The sequence below is a fragment of the Solanum pennellii genome, chromosome 10, assembly GCF_001406875.1.
Source record: "Solanum pennellii chromosome 10, SPENNV200".
NCBI lineage: Eukaryota > Viridiplantae > Streptophyta > Magnoliopsida > Solanales > Solanaceae > Solanum > Solanum pennellii.
This window is the reverse complement of record NC_028646.1, coordinates 975,748-989,352: the sequence shown is the minus strand read 5'-3', so window position 1 is coordinate 989,352 and position 13,605 is coordinate 975,748. Positions and strand designations below refer to the sequence as shown.

Genomic DNA, 13,605 nt, shown 5'->3' with positions numbered 1-13,605 from the left:
AAGTAATAAATATAAATTTAAAACTAATTTTTTAACTTCCGTTAAATGAAGGGTATATGTGAGCCTTTTGTATAACGGTAAGGGCATATATGAATCACTTTTATAACGAGGGGTATATCAGCTCCAAATGACAAAGTTGAAGGTTATGTCAGACCTTTTCCCTTATTTATATAGGTTATCATTCCTTATTCAAAACTTAAAATTTTTTATTAATTGAAAGTGTCTTTTCAATTTCATTTTGTTCTAAAACACAATATTATATCTGTAGTAGTATAGAGGAACATTATTCTTCCTAGTTGATGTAATGCAATTGCTATTTTACATCGGGCAGCCATGTGAAGTATAGAAAAAACTTGCTTCGCACTACGTTTGTTTCAGTCGCGGTAAAATTAAATCTTCTCTAATATGTAAATGCGACGAACATATATAAATAGATTTTTTTGATCTGACACGAATTCTCAAAGGTATTTGTACACTGAGTCTTTTTCTACAGAAGGGCAAACCAAATGTAGGTATACTACATTGAGTGGCAAAAGAAACATTATAGTTTTTCTTTGCACAAATCTACTTCAAATGTTACTTTTACACATCATTACAACAAAAGGTGTTCTGCTTCTGCTTCTGCTTCTCACTTGGGACTGAATGCCTGAAAAATATAAGTAGAAACAACTTCAGTAACTCGAATCATCGTTAAATTGTGTCACATAAATTGAAACAGACGGAGTAAATGAGTATCAGTGTACTAAGCCCAGATTTTTTCAAAAAGAATGAGCTATTAGTTAACAAAAAACAGTGTAAAAATATAGTTTCTCCATATAAGTCTAAAACAACAACAATTTCTCTGGTTTGAGTTTTCTTTCAAACCAAACAAACAACACATACTACCTCGTCTCAATTTGTTTGTTTAGTTTTAACTTGACACACAATTTAAAACATTAAAAAAGACTTTTCGGCAAAGAAACATTCTTTTTAAATAGAGTAAAAAGGAACGTAAGACAATTAAACCGAAACAGAAGGAGTACTAAAATGAGTTTGTACTTACAGCAAAAATAGTGGCATGACCAGGATCAGCTAGGTGAGCAAATAGGTTATCGATAGGGCCTGTTCCAGTGTAAATGTGTTGGAACCATGCACCCATAACGGCTAACATAGCAAGTCTACCGTTCTTAATCTCCTTTGTCCTCAACTCCTTTATCTTTGCAGGTGAACCCGAACCCCAACCCAAGGGATCAAACCATAAACCTCCTGGATAACCAACGTCTGTCCCCGTGAGCTTGTTGTTAGGGAAGATTGGATCCGTGTTAACGCATCCAGGCTTGATGATATCTGCCCATCTTCTTCCCTCAGCCCAACCAATAAGTACCAATTCAACGATGAAGAGAGTCGTTGTGTCCGTGAAATATTCTTGTTCACCAGCAGTGTACCATGAAGGTGTGTTAAGTATTCCAATTTTTGTGAGTAATTCTGGAATGAAAATTCCTGCAGCTCCCAACATTGCCCATCTGCAGTGTACAAGTTCTGCCTGTTGGTTCCATCTCAAGCTCTCTGGATCAGATGCTGTACTCAAATGATATAATATCAACAAAATGGTTATTAGTTAGTGATATATATATATATATATATGTATGAATACTACATCAAACATGAAACTTGTGATTAATAGTAAAACAAGGGTTTGCTCGTTGAGACTTAATTCGATCTTCACATAATTCTAGAGATATTTTCTTACGGAATTAGAATTTCACTATGTATATTGTATGAATACTGCATTGGTTAAAGAATGACAAAAGGCCCACATGTGAACTCCATATACGGCTTGGACATTCCTCCTCCCTTTGACCTAGCTTTTGGGAGTGAGTTAGGCCTAAGACCTAATTTAACATGGTATCAGTGCAGAGTCCGTCTTACCCGATGTTGGGAACTCCGAAATCAAAGCACTGGGCATGAGGTGGATGTTAAAAAAATGTTTAAAGTTTCACATCAGTTGTTAATGAGATGTTGGACTACTTGTGAGTTAGGCCTAAGACCTAATTTAACAGCATCGAACATGAAACTTGTGTTTGGTAGTAAAAAAAAAGATTCGCTCATTGAGACCTAATTCGATCTTCATAGAGTACTAGCAATATTTCCTTACAAAGTTAGAACTTTCAAACTTCTTTCATTTTAATTTGTTTGTCTTGTCGTCGTTTAGAAAGAAGTTTAAGAAAGTAGAAAAAACTTTTGATTTATGGTCCGAAACTAGAATTACGTTGAATATATTATAATACTCTTTAATCTTGCTAATCTTAACATGAGAAATTAAAAAGATGTCAAAGAAACATTCTTTTCTTTTTCTAAAAAAAATTGATTAAACAGATAAGGTTAAACAAATAAATTGAAACAGAATGAGTAAATGAATATATACCTAGGCCAAGAGGATCGAAACCGAAGTCTCCGGGAAGGCTGCAAGGCGATGAAGCAAAATAAACATTAACATTGAGTTCCACAATATGAATAATGACGATATTTCACAAAGAAAAAGGAAAATAATTAGTAGTTGATACGTGTTTTATTAATAAATAGTCGATGGTAGTTCACGTATAAAAATAAACAAATATACATATGTGGTTTATATACACGTAGGAGATCACGTAAGATACTCATTGTCACGCAAGATATGTGTGTCTACCTACTTGATCAACTTTATACAAATTTAAGTGTCACACTCAAAATTAAATGATATATTTATATATTATGCCAAAGAAACGAACATGTCTACTGATTCAGATATGAAACTCGAAAAATCAAAGTTAGATCATAAATTACCTGCCATCAAGCCATGGAGGTGGGGTGCTGCCAGGGAACCAGAGGGGTCTGTCAGGGTCTGCAGCAACGCACACTGTAGTTGCACTTCGTGCTGTAGGTGTAGTACTGTATTTGCTTACTCTCAATCTTCTTCCTCCAAGAAATGAAGCTTTTGTTGTTCCTACAATTGATCCATTTCTTCTCGAACTGCAACAAACTATCTCAAATTATTTATCATATTTTTTATACTCAGACTCAATTATATGATAATGTTTAACGGGAAAATAGTCTGAAAACTATTTTAATTTTTGGTCAAAATTGTTGTTACGATACAAATTTTATGGAATACCTTTTACATGAACTATTTAATAATTATTTTAAGGTATATATGTGTTGGACACATTACTATTTATAATTATGCAATATTTTATATATCCGTATGGACACATATATATCTTTAAAATACACTATTAAATAGTGCATGGGTGAAAGGTCCTTTCCAAAGTAAGATATCATTACAACAATTTCGATTAATATTCGAATATATCATATCATTAACTATTTGTATAACTATAGATCATATCATTAAAAGTAAGAACAAAATTATAAAGGCAAGATATTTTCATAGTAGAAAAATGACATCGCCTGTTGATTACAATTTTTTTAAACTATTTAAACATTATTGATATTTAAGCTATAATACCTCTAAATTAAATATTTACTCAATATATGTATCATCTCTGTTAATGAGTATATAATTGTCAAAGTCATGCTAGCATATCAACAGAAATGATTTAATTAGAAAATTTAAATAGACACCTAAGAATAATTAAATTATTAATTTCTAGCTAGTCTTCCTTTAGTTTAAACTTCTAAAAGTAATAAATAATTTGAGATAACTATTTTAAAAATAAATATAAGTCAAATGAGATAAAAGTAGTATATATGCTAAACTTATTTAAAGACATAGTGATCGTGACATAATTACATGAATTTGACGATGATCACTTATACTTCATTGATACTACATATATAGTTTTATCGTTGATGATTAGTGATATGAAAATCGAAGAGAACTTGCCTTGGAGAAGAAAAGGCAACAGCAGCAATGGTGGATGAAGCACAAGCAGAGGCCATGTTGGCAAATTCTTCACTCTTGTGTTTGTGATTATGAGAGATACTAAGGACAATGAGATTTTGTGGTATTTTATTATGAGAATTGGCTTATCTTGATGGATAAAAGAGTCAATATGTGATTGGCTACTTAAATTGCCATGTGGCAACCACAATCCAATATTGTGGTTCTTATACCCCCTCTATCACACTCATCATGTCCCCATTCTAATAGTGGCTGGAATTTAAGTACTTCTCAATTCGATTTTGGTAAAATTTGCGTATATTTTATTTTTTTCGAATTATTTTATAAGATCATAATGAATTTGTTGTTTTTTGTTAACAAAGTAAATATTCATTTTTCCTTATTCACTTGTTTTTTCCATGCTTCATTCTTGAACTCTTCATTTGGTTATCCATCGATGACGAAGTTAGAATTTATTAAAAAAATTTAAAATATAAAAAATATCTTACATATTTTTAATTATATCATGTTTAAATGAACTCCATTAGACAGACGGACGCGGGGGGAGGGAGGGGGAGTCATTTGAACTTCCTTCAATAAAAATTACATTATTTATATAAATATTTCTTTTATGTGTTTGTAATCGATATTGAATCTCATTTAGCTTATTTGTTTATTTATTTTTCGTCTATGAACTCCTTTGGCAAGTGTATATTTAAACTGAAACTTTTGGACTAATTCCAATGGAGATTTCAAGCTCGTGCTTCACATTTTGAACAATGAGCTTCAATTTTAAGTCATATAGAACACTTCAAATCATCAAGAGAAGTTGTTCTCAATTCAAGAATATAGATTCAAAAATAGTAAAGAAGCTCGTCAATTTTTATGGAATTTTGATAATCTTCATATTTAAATATTCTAGTTATAAACTTAGTCAAACCTAATATCGATGTGTGTCTATAGGTGTTAAAAGAATATGAAAAATTCGAACTTAAGTGTATCAAATCGATTTATATCATTATTTCAATAAAATTATGAATTTTATGTATATGTATAACAATTTCGAACAATTGAGACGAAACTGAATAATCTTACATGTATGTCAATATATTTTACATATTAACATGTTAAATCCCTTTACTTTAATATATAAAACAATTTTTTAAATATACATGTTAATTTTTTTCAAATATAAATATAATTTAGGTTCTAGATCTCTGTTGATTGGACGACTTTGGGTATTTACTATGTAATTAATTTTTAATTAATTGAGTTTAATATTAAAAGATACTATAATAGGCACTCCATCAAACAATATAACAAAACATATGTCACTACTCATATTAAATGCTTAAGATAAAACAATATGACAACATAACTTTACATCGTTGACTTTTTTGGTAAAGAATTGAAGTATTTCTTCAAGAATATGCCTGCGAAGGAAATATTTTAATAATAACATATTTTGAGGTGATGCCTTAAAAGTAAAAAATAATAAACATTAACCGAATCGTACTTATATCGAAGAGAAACCGGTATAATTTGAATGGTTTTTTTTTAAAAAATCTAATATTAATTATACATTATAAAATATTTAAAAAATCGAAATAATATAAATTTTTAAAAATAACCCGATCGAATCATTGACACCCTATATCATGACTTGGAATGAAATCTTCCAAATTTTTTCTACGATATTCCTTATTAAGAGGGAATCGATTTCAATCATCATTCTATTCATTATTTTATGATAATAAAAAATACCAAAATAGGGAAAATTAAGCCAAAAAAAAACAAACAATTTAAATCACACGAGATGGAGGAAGTCAATCAAATAAAAATTAATAAATCAAGTCTAGTTAAATTGAGAGAAATTTAAATTATAAAAAAACATATTTTTTTAATAACTTATAGCTTCATAGCTTATTACCCAAGATCATCAAAATATCTTGTAGCTTAGGTATTACTTTAAATGGAGAATCAAAACTAACTTAATTTCTATTAGAATAATATAATAAATTTAAATTCACGTCGAAAAGTTTCATATCAGGAAATAAAGTGCTACCAACAAAGGTAACTCTGAGTTTAAGGAGACTTAAATTCAAAATCTCTTTATTAAAAATAAAGTATTTATCAGTCTACCACAACCTTAATTGGTTAAATTTTAATTACATAGTTTAGTTTTCATTACGAGAAAGACAATTATTTTTATAAATCTATTTACAACAATTATTTTTATAAATCTATTGTGTAAAATATATTTTACACATGTATTATATAGTACTATTAGATAAATTATAAATTTCTAAGGTTTATATCAATTATTATTATTATTATAAATTTATATAAAAAGTTAATATCTAAAAATGGATTACCATGGGTTAAAGTCATGTGGTTTTGTGAAACATGTCCACTTCTACGTAGTGCCACGGTTTTAAATGAAACGGCGGATTTCGTCTTTGTTTAATCCGAAAAAAGAGGGAAAAAAGGCAGAGAAAGCGAAAAGAGGAAAAACAAATGAAGCATTCGATTGAGGGCATGACAAACTTACCTCAGTCTTTCTCAATCGGCGCCGGCGGAGGTTTGGGAGGTTTTGGAGGAGTTGCATCGCCGTCGTTGGTCGGTGCCGTAGCTTCGGCTAATAACGATCGCAACATGCAATCGGCGGAACAGTTAGTGCTTGATCTCACTAATCCCGAACTTCGTGAAAATGCTCTTCTAGAGCTTTCTAAGGTTTATTCCTTTCATTTTCATGTTTTTGTTTCGCTGTCGTATAAGTTTGTTCTTTACATTGACTCATCAGGCATGATTTTGTATAAATCAATTATGGATATGGTGAAGTTTTGTATATTTGAAAGGTTAGGACCTAGGGCTGAAATTGAGAATAGTAGAAGAATCGAGATACTAGGTTTTGATGACTGTTAAGATGCTTATCACTTTAGGGAGTTGAGTTCACCAAAAAATGCGATGGATAATGATGTTATCTAATGAAAATTGTAGGAGAAAAAAAGAGGTTCAGAGGATTACTTCCATATTTTGTTTAAGTGTCATATCGTTTTGATTTTTATATCGACTCTTCGGGGCATGATTTTGTATAATTCAATTTTGGATTATGGTGAAGTTGCCTAAAATTGAGAGTTTAGGCATCACTGTTTCTTCCATGTCTTAGAGCTAATGTTTGAGAATTCTAAAAGAATGGGGATGCTAGGTTTTGTTAGATGCTTGTCACTTTAGAGAGTTGAATTGTAATTGAAGCAGCTGTGGTATTTTATTCGACTTGATAAAACTGGACTAATGGGGCCTCTTAACTCTGTTGTCTCCCTAAGGCTGCGTAATTGTAATTTCTTCTTTTGGATCAATGGATGAACAGTTGGTGTCTATCCCAATATTATTTCGCTGCTGACCCCACTTCAACAATGTGCTCATATTTGTGAATATGTGGAACACCAAATAATTTGGCAGTCTAGATTGGGTGTCAGTTTGTTGTTATGCTAAATAGTGTTAAGATTTACCTAAAAAAGACTTCTTGCCTTCTTTTCTCTTTTCCAGAAGAGGGAACTTTTTCAGGATTTGGCCCCTCTATTGTGGAACTCATGTGCTACTATCGCTGCTCTGCTACAGGTATTTTGAAAAGCATTCCATTATAATTTAGTATTCATTTCATCTCTCAGATGCACATGAATGTTAAAGTACCACTCCATGTAATTCCAGCATTTCGTCTGTCCGTTTGTACACACATTTCTTCAATGGTTATTGATTACCTATTCTTCACACTGAACCGTTAAAAACAAGGAATAAAAGGAAGCGCACAACAAAGGTGTCAAGGAAACATCTTAATCACCTTTTAATTGGGGTTTCTGAGGAACAGAAATAATTAAAATTGAAAGCATCTCATAGAGTCCTAGTTTTTCTTTCTCAACATCTTGTAGAGTCTTATGATAATATAAAGAAATTTGTGAAATTTTTGGCTGCTTGGAGGGAGTGGTGTTAGTCCCACATTTGGCCCATGCGGTGCTTCCCCTTTTGTAATTTGTACTCAGCTCGCAACGAGGTTGTTTTTCCAATAATGGAAACTAGACAATGTATGCCATTTTCATTGTATATGTTGGATTGCTTTATCATTGATTAGAACAAAAAATGGAATAAAATGATTTGAGGTAAAAATTGGAAATAAATATACAGGTAAAGTCTCAAAATAGAATCCCAACTGCTTTTCCGTGTTTTTTGGATGTTGATGAAACCAAGGGAGCCAAAACCCCACTATGTGGAGATATTAACCCAAAAAATGAAAATATCACCACAAATTATGCTGTCTCCAATCTCAGTTTAATTGCTTTTGTACCTTGACCCAACCTGGATAGTAAACAAAAGCTACTCTATGTAGGTTGTTCGATGCTGTATCAGAAGCAATATTATTGGTTCAGTTACTCGTTAGACTGATGAGATTCTGGACTTCTGTTCTCAACTATTTAACTCATATTCTGGACCTTCTATTGTTGATATTTTCTGGCCAGCTATTTGATTCTTATTTATATAGTGTTGAAGTCACTAGCTTTTTCTATAAGTTTGTAAACGTTAATTTGCATTTTTGCAGGAGATAATTTCGATCTACCCTGTTTTGTCGCCTCCAACTCTGACTCCTGCACTATCCAATAGAGTTTGTAATGCACTAGCACTTCTTCAGGTATATAAACTTCCTTTCCTTCTGGACTTTTTCTCTGTGATTCTTGATACTGTTTCTATTGGTCTTTCTTGCGGTTAATCTTTAAAGTAATAAGTTATTGTCATTATATGATTTTCCTTATAACTATGAATGTTCGGCAGTAGTTGTAGAGAATTGGATATGCTTGGGGTTGTGTTAATATGTATTAAGAAAAGTGGAGGATGAACAGAACAGACTGAGAGGTGTTCAAATTTTTAATTTCTTTTCCTTGTAAAAAAATACCTGTTAGTAGTGAAGCACTTTTGAGTTTGTTTCTTCTTGGAGCATGGAAGTATCACTTTCGAATATCTGCTGTTATCATAATGCCAAGTGATTTAAGATGTAATTGTATTCCCACTATGCCTCTGTTAGTTAGTTTTCTTGCTGGTCAAGATCAAATCTTTCATCTTTCCTATTGAAATAGTTTCTCATTGCTTTCTATTTTGCAGTGTGTAGCCTCTCATCCTGACACCAGAATGTTGTTCCTCAAAGGTAACAATTCTCTTCCTTTTTTTTTGAAGTTCTCTTATCTGTTTGTCAATGGCATTAAGCTTGGAATTTTTTATATATACAATGACTGTACTTTTAGGTGATATGTCATTGGAAAGCTAGAATATTGTTGCCTATGTTTATTTGCAGTTGCTTTTGGGTGCAAATTCTTTCCATAGCAACTACACAGTCACAAAAATCTCAACTCTCCTCATAGTTACATCTCTTGTACCTTAGGCACTTGCTTAGTGCTTTGTCGGTTAACTAGCTTCTCAAGTGTAAATATTCCCATTCATATATTTGTCATTTGAAAAATTATTTCAACATTATTAAAAGCATTTTTTGACTAAATATTTATTTATGACAGAATAAAGCACAGATTTTTGTGAACGATATGGATCGTTGTATCATGGATTGTTTTATAAGCTCAATGATTAATTGTTTCATCTGAATCTTCAATGATGAAGAATAATATTTTTATCAGATGCATATGATTTTTTTACTTATTTTGCTTTTAAGACTACAAAAATGTAATAAAGCATATCTTATCTAATACTTCTTTTATAAATGATAGTTGTGGTGCATGTTCCTATTCATAAAATAAATTCAAAAACCTCGGTTCAGCATATGAAAGCTCTTGAGAAACTAGAACTAGTAATGGTTGTGTTTGGTTTGAAACCCACTTATATTCATATAAGATATTTTCTAGGAAATCATTTTTCGTGGAAAACATTTTCTTTCATAGCATATAAATGCTCTTTGGATAGTATTTTCTAAGTAGTAATGGTTGTGTTTGCTTTTCAATTTCAACTTTCCAAGAGGTAAAGTTTTTATGGGATTGAACATAAACAGAAATAGAAGTATCATGGGAAACTTATTTAAAATATTTCTGATAAAAAGCTCCTTGCTCCAATAAAGCATACAACACAAGTAGTGTTCACATTTTGCACCCGAATTTATCCGGCAACCGTGCTCTTTAAGATTTATAAATTTGTAACTGTTTGTATGATCTCCGTTGTGAACTCATTTGATTCAGTTTTCGTCCCTTAAAACTGAGTATAATGCGATTATGTTGTTGTGCTTCGGTCTTTAGTAGGTCGATCGATTAGTGATTGATAGTCCATAAAGTTGCACAATTTGACTTGGTTCCATACTAAAAGTGCAGAATTTGACCTGCTGGTTCCATGCCATTTCAATCTCCTCTTATTGATCAAACATTGTATATTTTTACCACGGTTCCTTGTATATCCATGCTCTGCTCTGCATCACCCATAATTGTGAAATTTAGTTTAATATTTAGTTAACACTTCAATAAAGAAAAAGTTTAGAAAGCAGATTAGTACTTGGCTTGGGGTTTGTTTGTAGCTATTTGGTTTTTAATGCATCCTTCATATGATTTAACGATCTTTTTTTCTGTAAGTAGTTGGCTAGAGGAACGTTGGAAGGGGTCTCTTCAAAGAGGGGTCTGTTGTGTGTATTTGTAGTTCTTTTAGAAAAGATAAGAAAGTAATAAGGGTATTTTTGAATTGAACTTTCAAGTTACGGGTTTTATGTTTTTAATATAAAATAGATATAACCCTTATTTACTTGTAAAAGGGAATTCCACATACACAAGTCAAACAATAAGATCCAAATAGTATTCGCATTAATGCCATTTTGCAAATCTTTGGGGGACAATTCGAATTTGATTTACATATGAAGACATTGTACTTGAATTTATCCAGGACTTATAGTAAAAAGAAAATTATACTTGAGTTTTCTTTTCCTTGGAATTCACAACTGTCGAGTAATAAAGACCATCCTTCCTTGGCAGTCACTGATGTCCATAAAGAGGAGGAAATGAAGATTTCATGTTTGTGGCCTTAGGTTCATTACAACACTGGTTGGTGTAAACAAGCATGTTGTCTTAGACTAAGGGGGCGTTGGCCATAGATTTCCCAAATAATATTTGGGAAAAAATTTGACAAATAATGTTTGTCCATATAATTTGTCATTATTTGGCAAATATCTTTGGCAAGTATCCCAAATTTCCAAATACTAGTTTTTTCTAGTATTTGGGTCAAATCTCATTATTTGGGATCTTTTGAAAATTGAAAATTTACCCCAATCTTTTATCTTTTACAAAAACACCCACTATAGTAGTTGTTTGCGTTGTATTACATAATTTTTTACGTGAACAACCAAAGTATTGAGTGAATATTAAATGATGATATGATTATTGATGAAAATGATGAAAAATAGGCGCAAGGTGACAGTCACGTGCTTTGTCTACTTCATAATTTATGGAATGATGCTTGTTGCACTCACTCCAAACTACCACATGCTCTAGTGTCATGGATGCTATTTGTTATTATTGTAACGAACATCCAATTGATTTGTAATACAAACTTATAGTTTTGATAGTTTTTAAAACTTATGGGTATAAATCGTATTTTTCTAAATAGGTGAAATATATTTTCCAAATACTGTGGCCAAACACATGGTGAAATTTCACCCAAAGTTTACTCAAATAATATTTGTCAAGAATATTTGAAAATCTATGGCCAAACGCTAGCTAAGTTGTTTGGACTCTTCATTTTTTGTGCCGCACCCGTGTCGACACAACATAGGTGTGGGATCCGTGTCCGATTTGGTCAACCAATTTTGGATACTTTGACCAAAACCAATGGGGGAATATCTGGACAGTTTTAATGATTTCTATAATCGATATGAAAACTAAGATGAAATTGAAGAAAATGAAATACCTTTTATATAGAAATTTCTATGTCACTCCTATTCCTTTAATCTCCTTTCAAGATTCTCGTCAAGTTCTCCACAAAATATCTCATAATTTAGGTTATATAAGTCTATTTTTAGATATTTTAATTATTTTTAGGCGAACCTCCGCACTCATATGCATACATGGATCCATATCCCCGAATCTTAAAAATTAGATCATGACCTCTAGATCCTCACCCTTATCGGACACCTGCACCCGAGTGCAAGCAACTTAGGTCTTAGATAACTACCCCAACTCCATACTATTCATATACAATGCTTTGTAACCTTCAAAAACTTAAAAGTACATCTCATAAAAAAGAACCAAATCAATGGACTTCATAATCATGATGTGTTCTTGAGATCTGGATAGAATTTTGTGTGATGATAATTGCTATTGTGATCCTTCATAGTTGTGATATATGGTTTCCCTTGAATAAATCATTCTGACCGTCTTCTACTTTGCAGCACATATTCCTTTGTATCTGTACCCCTTTCTTAATACAACGAGCAAGTCAAGACCTTTTGAATATCTGAGACTTACAAGCTTAGGTGTCATTGGTGCCCTTGTGAAGGTTGTTGTCTACTGTATTTCATACATCTCTTCTTATACTTCCATTGTTGTAATGTAAAGATTTCATTCATGACCATATCTACAGGGAATGACATGAGAAGGAAACCATGACTAGTTATAATATCAGGAGCTAATGATGCTATGTATGATATGCTTAACCTACCAATATTTAATTGTTATTCTAAAGCTTCAAGGTACATTGTTTTTCTCCACGCAGGTGGATGATACTGAAGTTATCAGTTTTCTTCTTTCAACAGAAATAATTCCGCTGTGCTTGCGCACGATGGAGATGGGGAGTGAACTATTGAAAACTGTTGGTCCTTCCTCAAAGCCAGTTTCCAGTTATGTCCTTCCTCGACTTATATTAGATTTTCAAGCATCTAATTTTGTTCATGCTGGCAGGTTGCAACTTTCATTGTGCAAAAAATTCTTCTAGATGATGTGGGTTTGGATTACATCTGTACCACAGCGGAAAGGTTTTATGCAGTATCCCGAGTTCTAGAGAATATGGTCGGCACGCTTGCTGAACAACCTTCATCAAGATTGCTGAAACACATAATTAGGTGCTATCTTCGTTTGTCAGATAATCCAAGGTTGGTTTTCTGTATATCAGCATCCTCGTTTTCTTTTCAGCTTGCTTATGCGTGACAATCAGAGTCCTCTCCGGTCTTTCTCATTTCTGTGAGGCTAAAGGTGATGTGCCTGGTTTATGGCAGGGCATGTGATGCACTGAGAGATTGTCTTCCCGATATACTTGGAGATACCGCCTTCCAGAGCTGTCTTCGTGTACGTAATACTTGACCATATAAGTAGCTCCCCCCCGCATTAGACCCTTGTTATTTTTTCCTGACCATGACCCTCTTTTTTGCGTTATGTTATCAGGACGATCCAATGACAAGGAGGTGGCTGCAACAATTGCTCCATAGCGTTAATACGAATCGGGTTCCTCTACAGGCTGGAGGATTTGATCATATACTGTGAACTGAATTTCATACAAATAGAACTTAAATTAAACTTCCTAGTCTTTTGTTAGAGCACTTTTGAATGCATTTATGCGCTCATGTTTGTATATGTAGTCCATTATGTGAATAATTATTAAGATTATTATTTGGAGAATAAGAATATTATTGAACCATTTAGCAAACTTTTTTTTTTTGGTTTCCTACTGCCTGTTCTCTATTGTCATTGGGGAACGTTTAAATCTGACTTTGCGTTAGGAAG

At 32.3% G+C, this 13,605-nt stretch overlaps 2 protein-coding genes across 2 annotated transcripts; one reads left to right on the top strand and one right to left on the bottom strand.

The window, feature by feature from the left end:
- Positions 1 to 408: 408 nt before the first annotated feature.
- Positions 409 to 4,018, bottom strand: LOC107002209 (chlorophyll a-b binding protein 7, chloroplastic). The gene is made up of 5 exons (XM_015200140.2): positions 3,866 to 4,018; positions 2,806 to 2,991; positions 2,405 to 2,442; positions 1,043 to 1,557; positions 409 to 646 (listed from the first exon to the last, which is right to left on the bottom strand). Exons 1-5 carry the CDS (start codon positions 3,919 to 3,921, stop codon positions 629 to 631), a joined length of 813 nt encoding a protein of 270 aa, XP_015055626.1. The 5' UTR covers positions 3,922 to 4,018; the 3' UTR covers positions 409 to 628.
- A 2,283-nt stretch (positions 4,019 to 6,301) lies between these two features.
- On the top strand, positions 6,302 to 13,528 carry LOC107002645 (CCR4-NOT transcription complex subunit 9-like). Its single transcript, XM_015200747.2, has 9 exons — positions 6,302 to 6,595; positions 7,412 to 7,483; positions 8,457 to 8,546; positions 9,014 to 9,056; positions 12,279 to 12,385; positions 12,602 to 12,697; positions 12,787 to 12,977; positions 13,101 to 13,170; positions 13,267 to 13,528. The coding sequence occupies exons 1-9, from the start codon at positions 6,380 to 6,382 to the stop codon at positions 13,363 to 13,365; spliced, it is 984 nt and encodes a 327-aa protein (XP_015056233.1). The 5' UTR covers positions 6,302 to 6,379; the 3' UTR covers positions 13,366 to 13,528.
- Positions 13,529 to 13,605: the final 77 nt, after the last annotated feature.